Source organism: Anas platyrhynchos, chromosome 14 (genome assembly GCF_047663525.1).
Source record: "Anas platyrhynchos isolate ZD024472 breed Pekin duck chromosome 14, IASCAAS_PekinDuck_T2T, whole genome shotgun sequence".
In the NCBI taxonomy this organism is placed as follows: Eukaryota; Metazoa; Chordata; class Aves; order Anseriformes; family Anatidae; genus Anas; species Anas platyrhynchos.
Window position 1 is genome coordinate 8,539,999 of NC_092600.1, and position 17,453 is coordinate 8,557,451.

A 17,453-nucleotide genomic window follows, 5' to 3' on the forward strand; every position below is an offset into this window, starting at 1 on the left:
CTTTCCTAATAGTGAAATATCTCAACTTTATGAAAATACAGCTGAAGAAGTGGAAGGCACCTCTTCTCTGTAAATACATTAAAATCCTCAGACTTGCCTTAAAAACTCTGCTTTTATTTGAGCAGACATATTTCACATTTTGCAGACAATTTCAAAATGCATCACTGTTAACGCCAGACCTACTGCAGTAGAAGCTGCCGGTTTACAGATAGCAACAGCTATAAAGTTTGGGATCCTACGGGGTTTTGAACACATTAGGAATGTGAACCCGACGTAAAATGAGGTGCCAAGATAACATAAAAGAAAATTTAATTAAGACAGCATTGACGCTGAGTGTTGTTACCCTAACTGAAAAGAACTTCCCCCAACATAAACGATTTATGCGCAGTATTTACAATTTTAAAATGACAGGCACGCATTTTAGAGTCGGAGCAAGACTCCTCAAAGGCAGGCAATTACCATCGTACCCTGCACTTCTCTGGGGCCACCACCAAAGGCCAAGCACATTACCCTGGGTATAACTGGAAACGATGCATTTTGAGCCCAGTCCTGACTGAGTTTCCCATTCAGAAGTCCCACAGCCCAGACCACCAAGGAGCGTGCGTGCAACAAAAGCTCGTGTTTTGAGCGAGCGCATGCATAGTTAATACATACACCCTAGACCTGCCCTGGGATGTTGTCGGTGACAAAATTTGTGGTTAGTTCAGTAACGCCACTACCCAGCCCCGCTTCCCATAGTGCATCGCAGCCGGGAGAAAACGTACACACGCAACAGCACACGGCCCTCCCCGTGCTACACCTATGGCAAGGCTCGTGGACTAGTTCCATAGTCAGGCATAGTCACACGAACAATGATAAACCCTGACTAATTCAGATCAAGCACCACAGAACAAGGAATATCTGCTATTTATTACACACACAGCATTCACAGCATTCAGCACATGAAGCCCTGTCTGTCTACCTGCTGATATAATGCATGCTGCTTAATGGGACATTTAAGTTAAATCTACAAGTGGTCCAACATACAGAAAGCTAGGTCTGATTTGTAGAATAAATTGTATTTTATCTTACCTAACTTAATAATCTGCAGCTGTGCAAAACTTTGTAATTTATAATTGTGAGACAAAGAGAATACAGTTAAATCTGATTTGTCCATACATATATATATGTATGGACATATATATACATATATATATATATGCATACTATAAGGAAAGAGCCACAGATACTTTCCTGTATGATCTAGGGAACCTAACTCATTCAAGCTTTGCTTCTGTGGGATTTTTAATTTGCCACCAGAAACCTCAGAGTAGCTGTAATTTCAGTCTGGGAATTCACAATTATTGAGTGTGTGAACATGCGTGTGTGAGTATTGAGAAGCTACTTGCCAGCTGAAACATGTATGCTTCTGCAACAGTTTCATTTAAAAGTAATCATTTCATTATCCAATTTGTTCTGAGCGTCATGCACTAAAATACTACACCTTCAAGTAGGCTGACAATATATATTTAACTTTCATTAAAAATTAAAGAATTTTCAGACAGTCTTTGCAATATTTAATTACAGTTTGATGATTTGAAAGTTAGTTGAGATTCTTCTATATAATTCACTGTCGTAAAATATAAATGATACATTCAACATTTGGGTGAGCTTCTGTCATGTGTTGTACTTCGCTTCCTAATAAGCATTCACTAACCGAAGCGATCAGCACTCTGAAATAATTTCACTTTTAAAAAATCAAGAATTTAGAAAAAATAAAGAAAGAAGACAGGAGGGGATTTTAGCCTCTGGCTCCTCAGAAATATGGACTGGCACATGTCACAGTTTTGACATGACAATGCCCTATTTTTCACAAGCAATTATAGACATGCCTAAAGAAATTATATTCACTAAACTAATATGTAAGCAAACATGTTTGTTTAAAACATCCCTTCGCTCCCTGCTTTCTAATACAAGTTCAGAGAGCTTTTGTTTTCAGATCCTCGCTTCTCAACTCCCTTACACTTTACCCAAAATCTGTAATTTGTACTAACTTTGTTTTTGTAAGACTTCCTGAAATCAGACAGATTTTTTTTTCATTGTGAACGTGCTTTAAAGCTACATGGTATGTTTTACAAATAAACTGTATCTCGGGGTTTCTTTTCCCCTTTCTCTCCAAAGACCCTCTGATGACTTGATAATAATGAGAGACCAAGAGGTCAAACAGTGCCTTAGGATGAACTCTTCATATGCAAGATGCCTTTGTTAAGAAAATTATTTTGAATCCATTGCTCTACATGAGTTCAGGGATCTGTTTTCAACAGGATTATGAACAGAGGCTTTTGCATTTCCGTAATGATAGGAAAGCTATTTAAAGATAATATTTATTGATGGTCTCTCTCATACGGTCTGCAGTGAAAGACCCAAGCTCCAAAAGAACTAAAGAGAGTTCACATATTAGAAAGATTTTGTTACTTTTAAGACAAACTAACCTATCCGTGCCTGAAAAACAAGGAACGGCAGCAAACACTTTCCAAGGCTTGCTGTGGAAAAGGGTTTATTGCTGCTGTTTTAATTCCTACAGAGAATGGACTCTGTTTGGAAGTGTATGGTTTAACAGAGTTCAGATGCATAGTGGATTGTCCAGTAAAATTCATCCAAGTCCCCCCCCCCTCCTTTTTTTCCCCTCTCTGTTGAAAGACAGTCTTCAATAGCAGGAAAAGATGTTTTGGGATCATCAAAGAGAGTTTTCTAAAACAAACTTAGCCCTTGGAGCTTTATGTTTTGCTGTAGAAAAAGAAACCCAAGTAGAAGCCAGGAGTTTTTTTTCCCTGCAGACAACTGGGTTTGAAAATACAGTGATTTACTTTCTATCAGTGAAAAAAGAAAAAAAAAAAAAAAGAGAGAGAGAAAAAAAAAATAAAGGAAAAAAAAAGAAAGAAGCGTATTGTTTTCCTTTTCTTAGATTAAATAAAATTTAACTTTTTTTTTTTTTTACTAGCAAAACAGATTTAGGAAAACAACACATCTTGAGGATAAAAGGGTTTAAAAACGTCCCCACTATTTAAAAGAAATGCATTACAAGGCAAAAAGATTCTGACAGGAGCAGAAGAGAAAGCTAGAGCAACGTTTTTTAAAAAAAGAAGGGAGAATCGATTTGTTCAGACAGTCTCTTTGTAAAAACGCTGCTTTCATACCGAAGTGTGTGTTGTTTTTTTTTTTACAGGTAGACGCGCACGTTATTACTCTGTTTGGAAAGCTAAAGAGCAAGCTCCAAATTCGGGTTAATCCATTTACAAGCTCTGCTGCCCTACAGCCCTCCTCGAAGCCGCCCAAGGCGCTCGCCGCTCCCCGCGCAGCTTTTCGGGGGGCCCTTCCGACATGCAAATCCGCCCCGATCTCATCGCTCCTCCTTTACACCCGCGCCCCAGCGCAACTGAAGCAAAGACAAATCCGAGCCCCGGCGCCCGAGCAGCGGCTTGTGCTCCCTGCGCTTGGTGGGCTGGGGAAAGGGGAGGGGGGGCCGGGAGGTTAATTCTGACAATTAAGCGGCTAAACAGCCCCCGGCTCGGGCCGGCTGGAGAGCCGCCAGGGTTGTTTTTTTGTTTTTTTCTTTTTTTGCGGAGCTTCCCCCACAGCCCGGCTCCGGGCTGCTCCCCGCGGGGACCCCTCCTCGCCAGCCCCGCAGCCCAGCCGTCGGGGTCGGGCCCCCCCCCCCAGCCCGGCCCTAAAACCCCCGGCGCTGCTCGAGTGCGGAGCGGGGAGCTCGGGCAGCCCCTTTACAGCCCAAGGGGGAACCGTTCCGCACCGCTCAGCACCGGGGGAGGGTTTTTCGCCTCCTCGGGCCGCCCCGCCGAGCCCCGCCGGCCGCCCCCGCAGCACCCACCTGCTTGGTCATGGAGTCGATGAGGCGAACGTAGAAATCCTGCTCCGTCCTGATCCCTGAAACAAGGCAGAGGAGTGAGGAGCGGGGCCGGCCGGCGGTGGTGGGACCACGCTTGGGCTCGCCCGAGGGCTCGGAGCCGTCGGGGGTCCCGGCCGGAGCCCCCCGCCCCAGCCGGGCACCGAGAGCGGGGATGCGCGGAGCGGAGGGGGCCGGGACGGCGGCTCCCCGGGTCCCCGTCGGGTTTTGCAGCCCGGGTTCCCCGAGGTGGCGGTGTCGGGGCTGCCCCCGGGGGCTCCCAGCCCTTACCGTTGCTGTAGAGCAGCTGCAGGCGGTAGTGGATCCCGTTGTTGGTCTTTTCGCTGTTGGCTTCCTGAATTCGAAGAAGACAAGGGAGATGGGGAAAGGGGGGGAGAGAAATGATAAATACATCGCAGGAAGCTTCTCCAGCGCTTGGGTGCCGGGCGGCCCCGGGGCTGGAAGAGGCAGCTCTCGACAACTTCCCCTGCCCCGGGCATACGGGGGGATAAGGGAGACCCCCCCAGCTGCCCTCTGGGCCGAGGGGAGATCGAGGCGGCCGGGAGGCGGCGGAGGCTCCCGGGACGAGCCGGTGCCGAGGCCCCGGGGGAACAGAGCGGGGAGGGCCCGGGAAAGGTGTCCGGGTCCCCGCGGGGCCCCGGGTTACTCACCTTCTCCTTCTCCACGAAGCCCACGAAGGCGGTGCGCTCGATCTCCACGGGCTGCCCCTGCCGGTCGTACAGAGCCAGGACGAAGTGGAAAAAGTTGGATTTCCTCAGGTTGGAAGGAGGCTGCTTCTCGAAGTGAGCCCGGGCCAGACCCACTCCGCTGGGACCACAAAGAGCCGGGTTAGCGGCAGCCCCGACGGCGCGGCCTCACGCCCCCCCGGCCCGCTCCCGGCCCAGTGCCTTCCCCCGCAGGGACCCTGCGGGACCCCGATGGGTTCCCCGGGGACCGAGCATCCCTCCCTGACCCCCCCTCAGGGCTCTTCCCTCCGGGCCGGGGCAAAGCGGTGCTCCAGAGCGGCCACGTCGGAGCCCCGCGGGGCCGGGAGCGCGGCACGGCCCCGACCCCATCCCGCCCTGCGGGCAGCCCGGAGCCCCGAGCATCCCCCCCGGCACCCCCAGCCGGCACCCACCAACCCTCCCCGGGGGCCGTGGCGGCTCGCAGCCGGCCCTGCATGGCGGGGAGCGCTCAGCCCCTGCGGCGCGTTGCCCCGCGGAGCGGCATGCTCCTGCCACTTCTCAAAGTCGGCTCGAAGCTGTCACCGGAGCGCCCATGTGCCTTATCTTTCAGTTTCAGTCCTGCTGAGCCTTTCCTCCCCTCGCCGGAGTGGTGGGTAAACACCGCGAGGGCAGCCGAGGAGACAACTTGAAATATTTCAGGGTTGTCCCTGCACAACTTTCCCTTCCTTAGAGGGCTCCAAAGGGAGGGGTGCGGGGCGAGGTGGGAGACACCGGGAGATGTCAACACCAAACTTCTGGGCTGCTGCCGGCTCCAGGGCTCAGGCTGCGATTCCGGCATCGGTTTTTATTTTTCCCGGGGAAGAGGATGGGGAGAAGGAGAAACGAGAGAGAAGGCGAGGCTGGGTGCAGCTCTGCCAAATCCACCTCCCGGTTGAAAGGATTTCTTTTTTAGAAATCTAAGATAAGTGGCAGTGGTTTTACAAAGAGGCTTCGAATTTAATTTCTCCTCGAGAAAGCTTCGCAAAACTCCCCGCTTATCGAGGGAGAAGGAGGGAAGCTGCTGATGCTGACGAGGATAAGAAAGAGAAGTAAAGAAATATATTTTGGAGACATCCGTGCACAACTCGGGGCTTATCGGAGGAGCAAAGTGTCATTTGGAGATCTTAAGACTAAATCGGCAGCAAACATAGTTTTGAAAACTCCTTCCTCCGCGCGAACACAAGAGGCTCGAGAGATTAAAACCTATCTATCCCTACCTAGCAGGACTCGCCGCTTCCTTTATTGTTACGATGCTGATTTTTTTTTTTTTTTTAATAAAAAAGTCCTTCCTACGGGACGAGAGGGAGAAATATTTAACTGGCCGCATCTACGCGCGACTCCCTGCTGGCAGCAGAGCTCCGGAGCCGGCTTTTTGGTGGTGCTGGGGGGGGGGGAAAGGCGATGCCCGGGGGAAGCAGCGCTGCAGGAGCCCCGGGGTGCGGAGCGGGGCGCGGGCGCGGAGCCTGCCTACCTCTGAGCGGCCGTGCTGGCGTCCAGGACGCCGGCTCCCTGCATCCACGTCCGCACCGCGTTCATCCCCGCGCCGAGGGGCTCTTCCTTCATGCTGCTCCCACTCCGCTGGATGCTTTCCTGAATCCCAAACATGAATCAGAAACAAGAGCGCAAATCTTCCTTCTTTACTCGAAAAAAAAATATATATATATATATATAGTGATGAAATCGCCAGGCGGACTGTTATGTGTGTTTTTGTTTCTCTCTCTCTCTTTCTCTCTCTGCAGCTGATCTCGGGAATCAAAGCAAGTCAGAGAAAGCAAACACAGGCACGCACATTAAAAAAAAAAAAAAAAAATCCAGAGGCAATCAGAGCCCGGTTTTGTTGCTGCTGTTTGCTGCGTGTGCAGTTTGTTTGGGTGCTTGGAGGGGCTTGCGGGGTGCTGGGGGTTGGCTGCAGCGCTCACAAGCCGGAGGAGTACTTGAAGTCCCTTTTGTATGAAGACACCCCTCGGATGGCAGCAGGAAAAAAAAAAAAAAAGAAAGAAAGAAAAAAAAAATCTCGGCTGGCAGTTTAAGAAACAATAGGACGGACGGGAGCTGCGGCAGGCTCTGCTACATCAAGTGTCATTTTCCAGTGACAAGAGAGGCAAGTTTCCCCCCCCTCTCTCTCCCTCTCCTTTCCCCCTCTCTCTTTTCTTTCTTTCTTTTCTCCCTCTTTTCTTCTCTTCTCTCCCAGCCGAAGCGCTCTCTCCTCCCTCCTTCAGCAGCGCAGGAAGCGACTTGGCGGAGCCGGGCGCACGCCGGGAAGGGAGCGAGAGGGGCGCACCCGCGGCGGCACGGACGGACGGACGGACGGACGGACGGACGGAGGGAGACCCTGGGGCTCCCGCTGCCCGCGCCCCCTCCCTCCCTCTCCCGCAGCGCCGGCCCGGACCCGCCGCCTCTCCCTATGGGAGCCACTTTGACTGGCCCCGCCGCCCGACACGAGCCCCGCAGCCCCGGCGCCCGGGGGGCGGGGCCTGGGGGAGACACGCCCCCTCCTCATTTGCATCGCGTCACCTCTTCCCCGCCCTCTTTTCCCTTTCAGCCAATGGCCGCCCGCGCGCTGCAGCCGCGGGGGCGAGGACACGCCCCCTTCATTAGCATAGCCCCGCCCCTCCCGCCCAGCCCGCACGGCCCCGGGGAAAGTTGCCCCGCGCCCCCCCCCCATACACCCGGGGGGGGTAATTAACAGAGACGCGATCGCGCCTTTGTTCAGCCAGGAGGCGGCGGCGCTGCCGGCCGGCCCCCCCCCCCCGCTCCCGGGTACCGGCGCTGGGACACCCGGGGGGGGGCCCCGGGACCCCCCGCCCAAAGCCGGTGGTGCCCGAGCGAGGCACGGAGCGGCTCCCCCGGGGCATCCCCGTCCCCTGTCCCGGCACCTTCCCCAGCTGCAAACTGTCCCCCCCCCACCCCCGCACATCCCCTCTCTCATCCCTCTCCCTATTCCCATCCCCGGGCAGGGCGCGATAGGAGCGCACCGCCTCCCACCGGGACGGCCCGGGGGAAAAGTGCGCTTGGGGTTGGTCCGTTTTCCTAGGGGAAACAAGAAAATAATCATAATCATCATCATAACAATAATAATAAAAAAAGGCAGCCCTGCCCGCGCTGGGCTGGCCGCTCGGAGCGCCGCAATGCCCGCACCCCCTCGCCGGGGGTCCCCGCACGATCCCCCCGGAGCCGCTCCCCCGGAGGGTGGCTGCTGCCGCGGGGGGGCCGCCACCCACGAGGGCTCTCGCCGTGGAAGGGAGCTCACTGTGCCGCCTGAGAGCAGGGTGCCTCCCCCGGCACGGCCCTGTGCGGTGCTTTAGGTAAAAATCCCTGCAAGTGTCCCCAGGGCACTGTCACCTGGAGGAGATGGGACTGGGACCCCCCCCAGCCCCGCTTCGGGGTGGGTAGTTTGTGAGCTGTTCGGGTTAGGTCTGAGCTGTGCCTTTGCCCGCTGCTCCCTTTGACCCCCTAAGGTGCGAGTGATGCTGCTGGGGAGCAGAAGGAGGGGAAATGGAGGGGCTGCCACTGCTGCTGCCCTCCCCCTCCAGGATGTGCCCAGCACAGCTAAGGGCCTCTGAGCTGCCCCGCAGAACAGGCAGCCTGGCTACAAGGCACTATAGACACCGGTACGCATCCTCATAGGCACCCCGATATCTCTATAGGACCCACTTCCAGCTTTCTATACATCACCTGGTGGGCAAGGGGCACTAAACCTCACCCAGGGAGCTCTGGTTCAAAAGCTGGCACCCAGCCCGTGCCAGCACCGTACCGACACTAAAACATGTGCCTGATCCTCTGCTGTAGGTGAGTCCACTCACAAAACACTCACATCCGAAATATGCCACGTTCTCATGCATGAACTGCCACAGAAAGCAAATTTTCACATTCCCTGCAGCTGATATTTGAATTTTCACGTAATCCGACTGTGGCACAGCCCAGGGATAGCTGGAAGAACACAGCCAGGCAGGCAGCCGTGAGTATTTACACCATAGGTATTGCATAGGAGCAGTTTGGCCCCTGCAGTGCTCTGGCTTATTGGGCTTCTCCAGGCTGCTGCTCTATCCGTTGTATCATATCCAGCCTAAATGCCTCCGTGGTGAGATACATTTTGCAATTAAAAGCTATTTGCACCTGCACTGATTGCTCCTTTCCCAGGGCAGGGATCTGCCGAGGGAGAAATGATGCATTTGAATCAACAGACCGAGCAGTTGGCGGATTTTGCCCTCCAAATCTGTTTTGGGGATTGGGGGACCGGTTCTGTGCCTTCTCCTGGCTGCACAGGGAGCAGCAGCCCAGCAGCAGGCTGAGGGCACCTCTGCAGGGCAGAGACAGCCACACCAGGAGTGACAAACTCCCCATTACTTTCTTCCTCACTCATGCCTCCGTGCCCAAAGTGTGGGCACTGGGCTAGGGAAATGCCTCATGGGCGGTCTCAAAGCCCCTAACTAATTGCTGCAAGGACGAAAGGGTTAAACACTGGCTCGACCCCCACAGGGGGAGTGTGAAAGAAAAGCAGAGCTGAAATGAGGAGAGGGTGAGAAAGTCAGGACTTTGGGAAAGGAAAAAAAAAAAGTGCGGGGGGGCTGGTGGCAGGCGGTGAGACTTCTGTTCTCCATCCACCCCACAGAGGCCAACCACTGTGCACCATGTACCAGGGCTTTTATTTTAAAGGATTCCCGGCTGCATTCAGCTCTTACTTTCCCCACAGTGTCCGGACTAAGCCCACCTCATGCCAGGCTCAGGTGGGAAGCTGGACTTGTCCTTCCCTTCATGTGGCAAACCAAGTGGGAAGAGGCAGCCACGTGCCATGGGGGGGTCCTGGTGTGGCTGGTTGGGACCTCAAACCTCAGTGTCCATCAGGAAACCCTGTCATGGCACGTCGAGGCTTCCTGCAGCCCCCACTGAGCGCTCTCATGGCACAGCACGGAATAAAACACACGCATATTCTCAGGCTGCCATTTGCTTCCCAGGGTGGGCAAAGGCTTTGCTCCCAAAACAAGACCAACCCAGTCGAGCTGTGGGTTTCATCCCCACAACACAAACCCACAAGATACAACCTCACAGCAACAGCATGAGGGGCTTAAAAACAGGGCCGGGAGGGGAGCTGGTCGCGGTGCCCCCAGTTGTGGCAGATAACAGGGAGGCCTTTGAAGGAGGGGGCCGTGGAAGGAGGCTGCACGCCAGAGGACACACACGAGCCCTGTGAGGCTGGAGATAGAGGTCCTGGAGCACAGGAGGCTCCTGTGTGGGGAGAGGCCTCTCCCCATCCCTGACTCCATTCCCAAGTGGGCCCAAGGCCCCTTGAGCATACCCAGGGTGTTGTCCCCCCCTGCTCCCACTGCCCCAACTCCCCAGGTAGGCCCTGAGGGGGGAAGAAAGGGTTGGAAATGGAAACTGCTGACAGAAAAGCCTTCAGCTCCCTCCTCCCTGCCCTCACAGCCTGACGGGGCACCCCTAAGGGACCATGCACCTTCCTGCCCTTGGCAGGAGAAGGGAGGTGGGCACGGATCCGGGCTGACAGGGGGATAAGGGAGAAGCAGCCTCTGGCTTCAGGGCGGGACTGAGGGAAGCAGAGAACTGGGGGCTGAGCACTTACCCACACTTTCTGCCGCCGTGAAGGAGAAAGGGGCTCGGGAACCGTTCACTTGCACCCTCCCAGCAGAGATGCTCTGCCTGAGTGTTTTTCCTCCAGCCACGGTCCTGTTGTGACCTTTGCAGCCCCAGGCGAACCCGGTGCCTGCCCCCAGCAGGTGAGGGCACCGTTCAGCTACCCGGGGCCTTTTATTCCTCCTGACTGCCTTGCTCCTGAGGAGAAGAAAAGAAAAAGGCTCAGGGGACTGAGGACTGGGGTGTGATGCTCTGCACGCCCTATGAGGTGAGGCAGGATCTTGGGTGCCTCCAGGACTGGGCAGAAGGGTGCTGAGAGCCCACCTTGACCCTGGGTGCTGTGAAGCAGGAGCAGGAGACGTGGATGGAAATGCTGCATCCAGGAGCTTCCTCCTGCAGCCCCCCTGCCCCTTGGGGACTGGGGACATCCCGGAGTGTCCCTGGCTGTGATGGGGGCACCGGGGCTTTCCCCCCCCCAGGCCCATTAACCCATACGGGTGGGAAGCAGCTGGGCACGCAGGGAAGCATTTGCTGGGGAGCGCACTTCAGGGTGGGGATGCGGGACCCCAGGGTGCTGCCAGACCTCAGCAAGACCCTTTCAGAGCAGACCCTTTTTTGGAGGGGTTCCTCACCACAACCAGAAGGATGGGACAGGACGGGGGGGGGGGGGGGGGGACACGGGGAGCCCCCAAGAGCTCATCCCCTCCCGCTGCCCCCCACAACCCACCCCGGGATGGGGGGGGGGGCGGTGAGAAGAGCTGTGCAGCCCCCGCTGCCCCCAAATCCTACACGGGGGGGGGGGGATCGGGACCGGGGGCGCCGCGCCGCGGGGTCACGGCGCCACCTGGCGGCCAAGGAGGGGGGGGCTCCCGCCGGCGGCTGCGGGGAGCCGGTGCCGTGAGCTCCGGGAGGAGGCGGCTCGGGCTCTCCCCTCCCCAAAATCCAAGCAGGCAGCGGGGTTAGGGGCAGAACCACTAAAATTCCCTGCAAAGGGAGAGTCCCCCCCACACACCCCGGACCGGTAGGAGCTGCGGAGGGGGGGGCTCCGTGCAGCACCCACCCCAACTTGTGAGGGATTTAATGCAAGCTTCTATTTATTTGCTTGTTCTAGCAGGGGCAGGACAGGCTACGGTTATTTTATCGCACAGAAGTTTTGCCGTGATTTTTCTATCGTCAATTCGGCAACACGTGTAAACATCGAATCAGCCGCTATCAACCCCAGGGGGATGCAAGTGCACGTCTCCCACTCAGCAGGGAAGGGAGAAAGCCAGAGGTATTCACTCCCTGCCTCCGAGAGGGTGAGTTTAAACATGGAATGGATTTAAACAGCTCCTAAACTTGTCACTTACTTTACTGAATCAAGGCTGAACATTACCAAAAGTCCTATAGTGATTCAGGAATCTATATCTGCTTCTAAACACTTACAGAGTCTGAGAACTTTACATTTTGGGAGCTTGACCTTCTAGGTACACAAGCCCTTTTGAGCCGTCTACTCCCAAATCTTAGAATCCTCCTTCACACAGTGGAGGGAGAAGAAACGTGAACTTGCCAGCTTGGCAGTCATTAAGTTCATTATTTCTAAGACCTGGTCACTCAGGATTTGGCTGCTCATTTCGTGCTGACCATTTTGAAACCTCTTTTCTCTGGAGTCCATGTTAACAGCAAGAGGCCTCATGAATTCTGCAGGAGCAGAACCAAGTTCATCATCTGGGCTCAGACATTTTGCCTGGAGCTGGATGCACACCTGCGACTACTGAGATTTTGCCAGACTAGAGCATAGAAGCACCTTGTTTGCAAAGAAGTTTAAGATACAAAGAGATACTTACTGTGTGCTTTCCTGGGCTTTGGACAACTCAAAGTTCAAGTTCCTGCTTTGCCAATTTAGAACAGGGAATTTCCTCGGTTTTGCCTGTTTGGGATCTCTGTGAGTTAACACAGACCAAAGGCATCCACCTGGGCCTCCCATGCTCCTTCTCAGGAACTTTTCTCAAAAATACTCAGCCTGTGAGAAAAAGTGAAAAAATAAAAATAAAAAAGTTGTTCTGGTAAAGAGACAACCAGACAGTGCCTATGGCGTGGGGAGGATGCACCACTTCCTTTAGGAATGCTGCATTATCCTGTGTTAGTTACACAGACTGTAGCTATTTCAAAGTCTGCATTTCATCAGAGCTAAAACGGGCTTAAACACTGACCAGAGATCTTTCGGAAGGCGTTCTTCACCACCTACCATAAGCAGAGGGAACAAGACGTTGTAGTCCTTATTCAAGCACAACTCCCCGTGACTTCCATAGGAAAAGAGTAGCCTGTGTGAGCAGGCATCTGTGTATTCGTTCCATATGCACACCCATTCATTATGGATGATATACAAATGCTGCTCGTGCTTCCCGAGCAGATTGTTATGGTAAGGCTCACATCCCACTGATCTCACTGCAGGGCTTAGGAAGCATTCAGAAGCCTCCCAAAATGTGTTACAAACGATGTATGGAGAAATTACTTCCTCCAACCCTGAAACACAGTCATTGTCATGGTGTGATGGAGGAACTGTTAAACAGACACAGCAACAAAACCAGAGCTGGATTCTAGCCAGGGCATTTCAAGCAACTTGTAAAAAGTTCCCTGATTCTTTAATGACTCCACCTGGTTCGAGCAGGACCTCTGTTTTATGTGCCTTCCAGAAGATATGTTGCAAGAGAAGTGTGTCTTAGATGATATGAATCAAACCGGTTCTTCTAACATCATGTTGGTCTGGAATAGCTGTTGACCTGATGGAGTGTTAATGGGAACATTTATTTGTTTCTTTATCACTACAAAGATGTCATATATACTTACCCCGCTGCTGCCACTGTTCCCAAAGGGCTGTCAGCACAAGAACCATTATAACATGACTGCCGGAGGTAATTTTTTTTTTTTTTCCACGCATTATTTCTTCAAATGATTCTGTAAAGAGAGAAAGAACTTGGATATAAAAATTGCTGGTAAAAGGACAGTGCAGCAAAGAAGCTTTTCTAAATGCCTCTCGGTCTCCTCTGCTGCTGCTTTTGGTGTGCATGCTGCATGGGGCAGGAGGATGCAGTCTGCCACCGGGATGTCCTGAGCAAGGACAGTACCTGGTGAACAACCAGGTTGATTTCACGTGGTGCTGCCGGAGGGCGAGCTGCCCTGTGGGTGACACACTCTGCTTCTGTATTGCCCTGCATTCCCGGATTATGTGAGAGCACAAACAGTTTAAAACTGTTTTGGTAACACAGACATTAGTAAATAAAAAATAGACAGAAGCCGCTGCTTTTACCTGTGGACAAAAATTTCCCGTTGCATTTCATTTGTGTTATGCAACGACTTGACAGTTTAAGGAAATTGCTAATGGGACCTTTTACTGCTAGGTCACTGGTTCAAATCTGGCTCTGTCAGTAATGACCAAGAGTATCTGATGAATGTTTGATGACGTGAGATTAAAATATGGGTCTCAATCAATTTATCAGTAGAAAAACCCTTCAACAAGTTAATGCTAATCTCGATAGCAAAGCCTGCAACGGTGGAGCACGACCGAGCCCTCTGCAGCCCTACGGTAGATCAAGGTCAGGGTGGGGGCATGCAGATGGAAAAGTTTACAGCACTGATGTCTGGGCCGAACCTTTCTGCGCAAGAACAAATCTACTATTTAATGCACTGAACTCCCCCGGTAACGGTACGGTGCGAGAGAGCCAAATCCGGTATTGTTCTCCAAGGGAAAATGATCCTGGCGTATGGAGGAAGATGCAAACATTAGGAAATCCAGGATCAAGAACTGGTTTTAACTAGTGCCAAAACTGAGAAATTCACAGTTTTGCAAGCCGAAAAGCTGTCTGGATTTCTCAATATTATAGCACTAACAAAGTTGAAACACAAATGTCAAAGTAATGGGTAAGTTACTAAATGAAGTCTGTTTTTTTTGTTTTGGTTTGTGTGTTTTTTGAGACAAACTGATCCAACAGAAAAATAAGTTATTGCTTAAGACAGTGCCTTCCAAACCATCCCGTGCACTGAGAAAGCCTAAAGCACTGGCAGAACTGGGCAGCTGCTGACAGGCAAAGACAGGGGGCTGGTGTGTGACCGAGAGCCAGCTGCCTGCCCTGCTGATCCCAGCCTGCTCCCAAACCAATGTGGGACCAGGTGCACACACTGGACGGGGTCTGTAGCACACGTGTGCGAGGGGCAGCCCCACAACACCTTCAGGACCAGCTCTGCACCCTGCTGACACCCACCAGCACCCTGCTTTCAAGGCTCGACCCAGCAAACAGGGGCACCACTGCCAGAGGCAGGGGGAGCACCCGCAAGGTGCTGGCACAGCCCGGGGGGGGGGCGCACTGCACTTTCTGAAATAAAAAGGCAGGAAAGTCTCGCATCCCTTGCAAACTCACCGAGCGCTCGCAGAGCGCTTTCCAGCAGCGTAGAGAAAAATTTTAAAAGCATGAGAGCCATCTGGTGGGAGCAGGGAGGGGGTTTGATTTCACCTCGTCGTTCACTGCGCTTTTGCCACAAGCTGCAGAGCCCGCGGCAGGGTGCTGAGAAATTGGGGGAGGCTGGGGGCGTGCTGGCATCCCTTGCCTCGGCATTGCAACAAAAAGCACCCTTCTGGGGGGAATTAGGTCTATGACGAGCATGTCAGCACCAGAACACAACACACTTCTGCACAGTGCTTCTGCATAAGAGACAGAGGCAGCTGCTGGGCTGGGGCACAGGGGGGACCATGCCTGTGCCAGCACCTGAGTGATGGCTGCAGGGTGATCAGCAGCAGCTAAAGGAATGAAAAAAAATCGTGAAAAATCTCCACACCTTCTGCAGGACAGGAGCAGGGCTTTTTGTGCCCGGTAGAGCTCAGCACTCACTCACTGAAGTCAGCAGCACGGCCACTGGAAATCCTGAGGGACTGGGACTCAGCCAGAGGCTGGAGCACTGACCACCACCTGGCATCCTGCCTGCAAAGGCAGATCCAAAAGATTTGGCGTCATCCAGGAATAGCGTGGCCTGCTGCCAACAGCCCTGATCCTGCTCCGTGAGTGCTACTGCTCACCTCGGGCACCGTGCAGTCATCCGGGGGCACCACCTGAAAACGGGGAAGCCGGTGCTTTGCTCTGCACCAGGGGTTCGGACCTTGGTGTTTGTAAGTAGTGGGCTCATCTTTTGTTTGTTTGTTTGTTTTTGACCTCAATACTTTCCAGGTTGAAAATTAAAAAGAAAAACAACTTCTTTCGTTATTCCAGGAGTCTCATATACACCAGGGAAGTGCTGGACAAAGCGTGCTGGTCCTGCCGTGGTGAGGGTCAGCCCCGCAGCATCCCTACACCAGGAGCAGGCAGCACAACGCAGAACATATCTTATTGCATACACCACTTCTGCTGCACTATAGGGAATATTTTGTCCAGCTCTGCAGAGTGCACTCACCCAAATCACAGCCCAGCACTTTCCCAGGCACAGCCTCAGAATGAATCAAAACCCAGAGTAAAAGAAAATCAAAATGTTGTCCTGACCTTCCAACTACACAGCATTGCTTCCTCAGTCTGCCAGGCCGTTGGGTTGCAAGTATAACTACATTTTAATTATAATTTAAATTTTAATATTTTCCCAGTTACATAACTTATTTCCCCCCCCACACACACACACAAAACTCTCAGTTTCTGTGCACCTTTTCACTTTCTGGGATTTGATCCATATTAATCCACACGTGCTTCTTCTAGAATCTTTGAAGACTGCAGAAATGACAATTTCCACACTAGTTACAAAATAATTACCCATGATAATTTAATAATGAGCTTTCCCTTTAAATTATTAACACAGGTAGCCAGGAAAATTGACAATTTTAGCAAGTTTAAATTCAAATGATAAATGCCAAATCTGTGTTAAATGACACCAGCAAATTAGCAATTAAAATATTTATGCAAGGCGGCAAAAAGATATTGTATGCAAGGGGCTGCAGAGCAGTCTCCCATTGGAGTATTTGACAATGCCTGTGTTTGCATATCTCAGCTTTAAGCCCTGTGCAAAGGGAAGAGGAAGAACTATCTCAAGCTATAATTGAAGCTGGACAGTGTTGATTGGCACCCAGTGGGATTTCAGCAGAATCCCAGCAATTCTCAAAACACCCCTGGGTTATATTCAGGAGAAATCCTGACCCCAATCAAATTATTTCTATCACATAAGTCTTTATCTGGGGGAAGGTCCAAAGAAAGAAATTGCTTCGTGGCCTCTAATTGCTTTGTCACTGGGAACAGACTTCCCTTTGCTGTCTGGCTTTTAAGGAAAAAAATCTTTCAAGCTGAAAGAAAAATACCAGTGTCAGAGCAGATCTCCCATCCCTGCTAAATGTAAATCCCGTTTTTCGCAGCAAACTTCATGGACGTGAACTGTTAACGGAGCATCAGCATCATGGGGAACGTGCTGGAACAGAGCTTTACTTGCTGTTGAGCTGCTGAATTGAAACACAGAGGATTTTATTCCTGTTATTTCTCCTCCCCTCCATGGTGTTCCCTGCCTGTAGCTGCAGCCCCGCCGTGCCCCCCGCCTGCCTCTGCACCTCCCTGCTTCTCCCACTGTTTTGTAGCCCTTTTTTCTATCCTCCCACCTCTGTCCTGCCCAACCTGGCTGTATCTGTAGCTGAAAAGGGGGAAGCTCAGCCCTTTGGGACGAGGTTTTGCAGCCATCCCCGTGCTTTTGGGAAGTTCGGAGTCAGCGCTGTTGCGCAGGACCCTGAGGGGCGAAGTCTAAGCATGGGGCATAATTTCATCCAGATGCTTATGCATCTCTGGGACATGTGTTAAAGGGCTGGAACCTCAGGAGGAGCAAAGCACAGGTTTGGTGCTGGTTTCTGCCCAGGGAAAAATTCGGTGCCAGCCTGACCAAGAGCAGCACCGACATAGGAGCATGAGACTGCTGCAGATGCCAAGCAGCCAGGGCCACCTTCTCCGTCAGATAGATACAGAGCCCACTTGTGCCTGAAACCACGGGGAACAATTCAGGGCCCATCAACACACAATTAATAAAACCCCAAAAGAGCAGTACCTATATTTCTTGTCAAGAACAATCCTGGGGCGATGACTATGGCACAACAATGCCCCAGACCCAACACCTGCCATCACAGCCAGGCAGTTCTCAGAGCCCAGCTCATTTTCTTCATCCATACCAAGGGGAAAAGTGACCCAGCAGCTGCCTTTAATTGTTCTCTCCAGCTCCAAATCTTTGGAAGAAAATCAGGAACATGTCCAGAGCAGAATGCCCCATGA

At 52.4% G+C, this 17,453-nt stretch overlaps 1 protein-coding gene across 10 annotated transcripts in view; it reads right to left on the reverse strand.

The window, feature by feature from the left end:
- Positions 1 to 7,092, reverse strand: part of EBF1 (EBF transcription factor 1) — a 272,798-nt gene extending 265,706 nt beyond the window's left edge. For 6 of the 10 annotated variants that reach the window (XM_027468383.3, XM_027468380.2, XM_038186283.2 and 3 more), the window contains exons 1-4: positions 6,077 to 7,092; positions 4,552 to 4,708; positions 4,172 to 4,235; positions 3,866 to 3,921 (exon numbers count right to left, since the gene is read on the reverse strand). In XM_027468383.3, coding sequence (XP_027324184.1) covers positions 3,866 to 3,921; positions 4,172 to 4,235; positions 4,552 to 4,708; positions 6,077 to 6,210 — 411 coding nt within the window. In that variant the 5' untranslated portion in view covers positions 6,211 to 7,092. Of the gene's footprint in view, positions 1 to 3,865; positions 3,922 to 4,171; positions 4,236 to 4,551; positions 4,709 to 5,018; positions 5,783 to 6,076 lie in introns of those variants that run through there. The other 4 variants (XM_027468384.3, XM_027468382.3, XM_027468381.3 and 1 more) reach the window with 2 other exon arrangements.
- Positions 7,093 to 17,453: the final 10,361 nt, after the last annotated feature.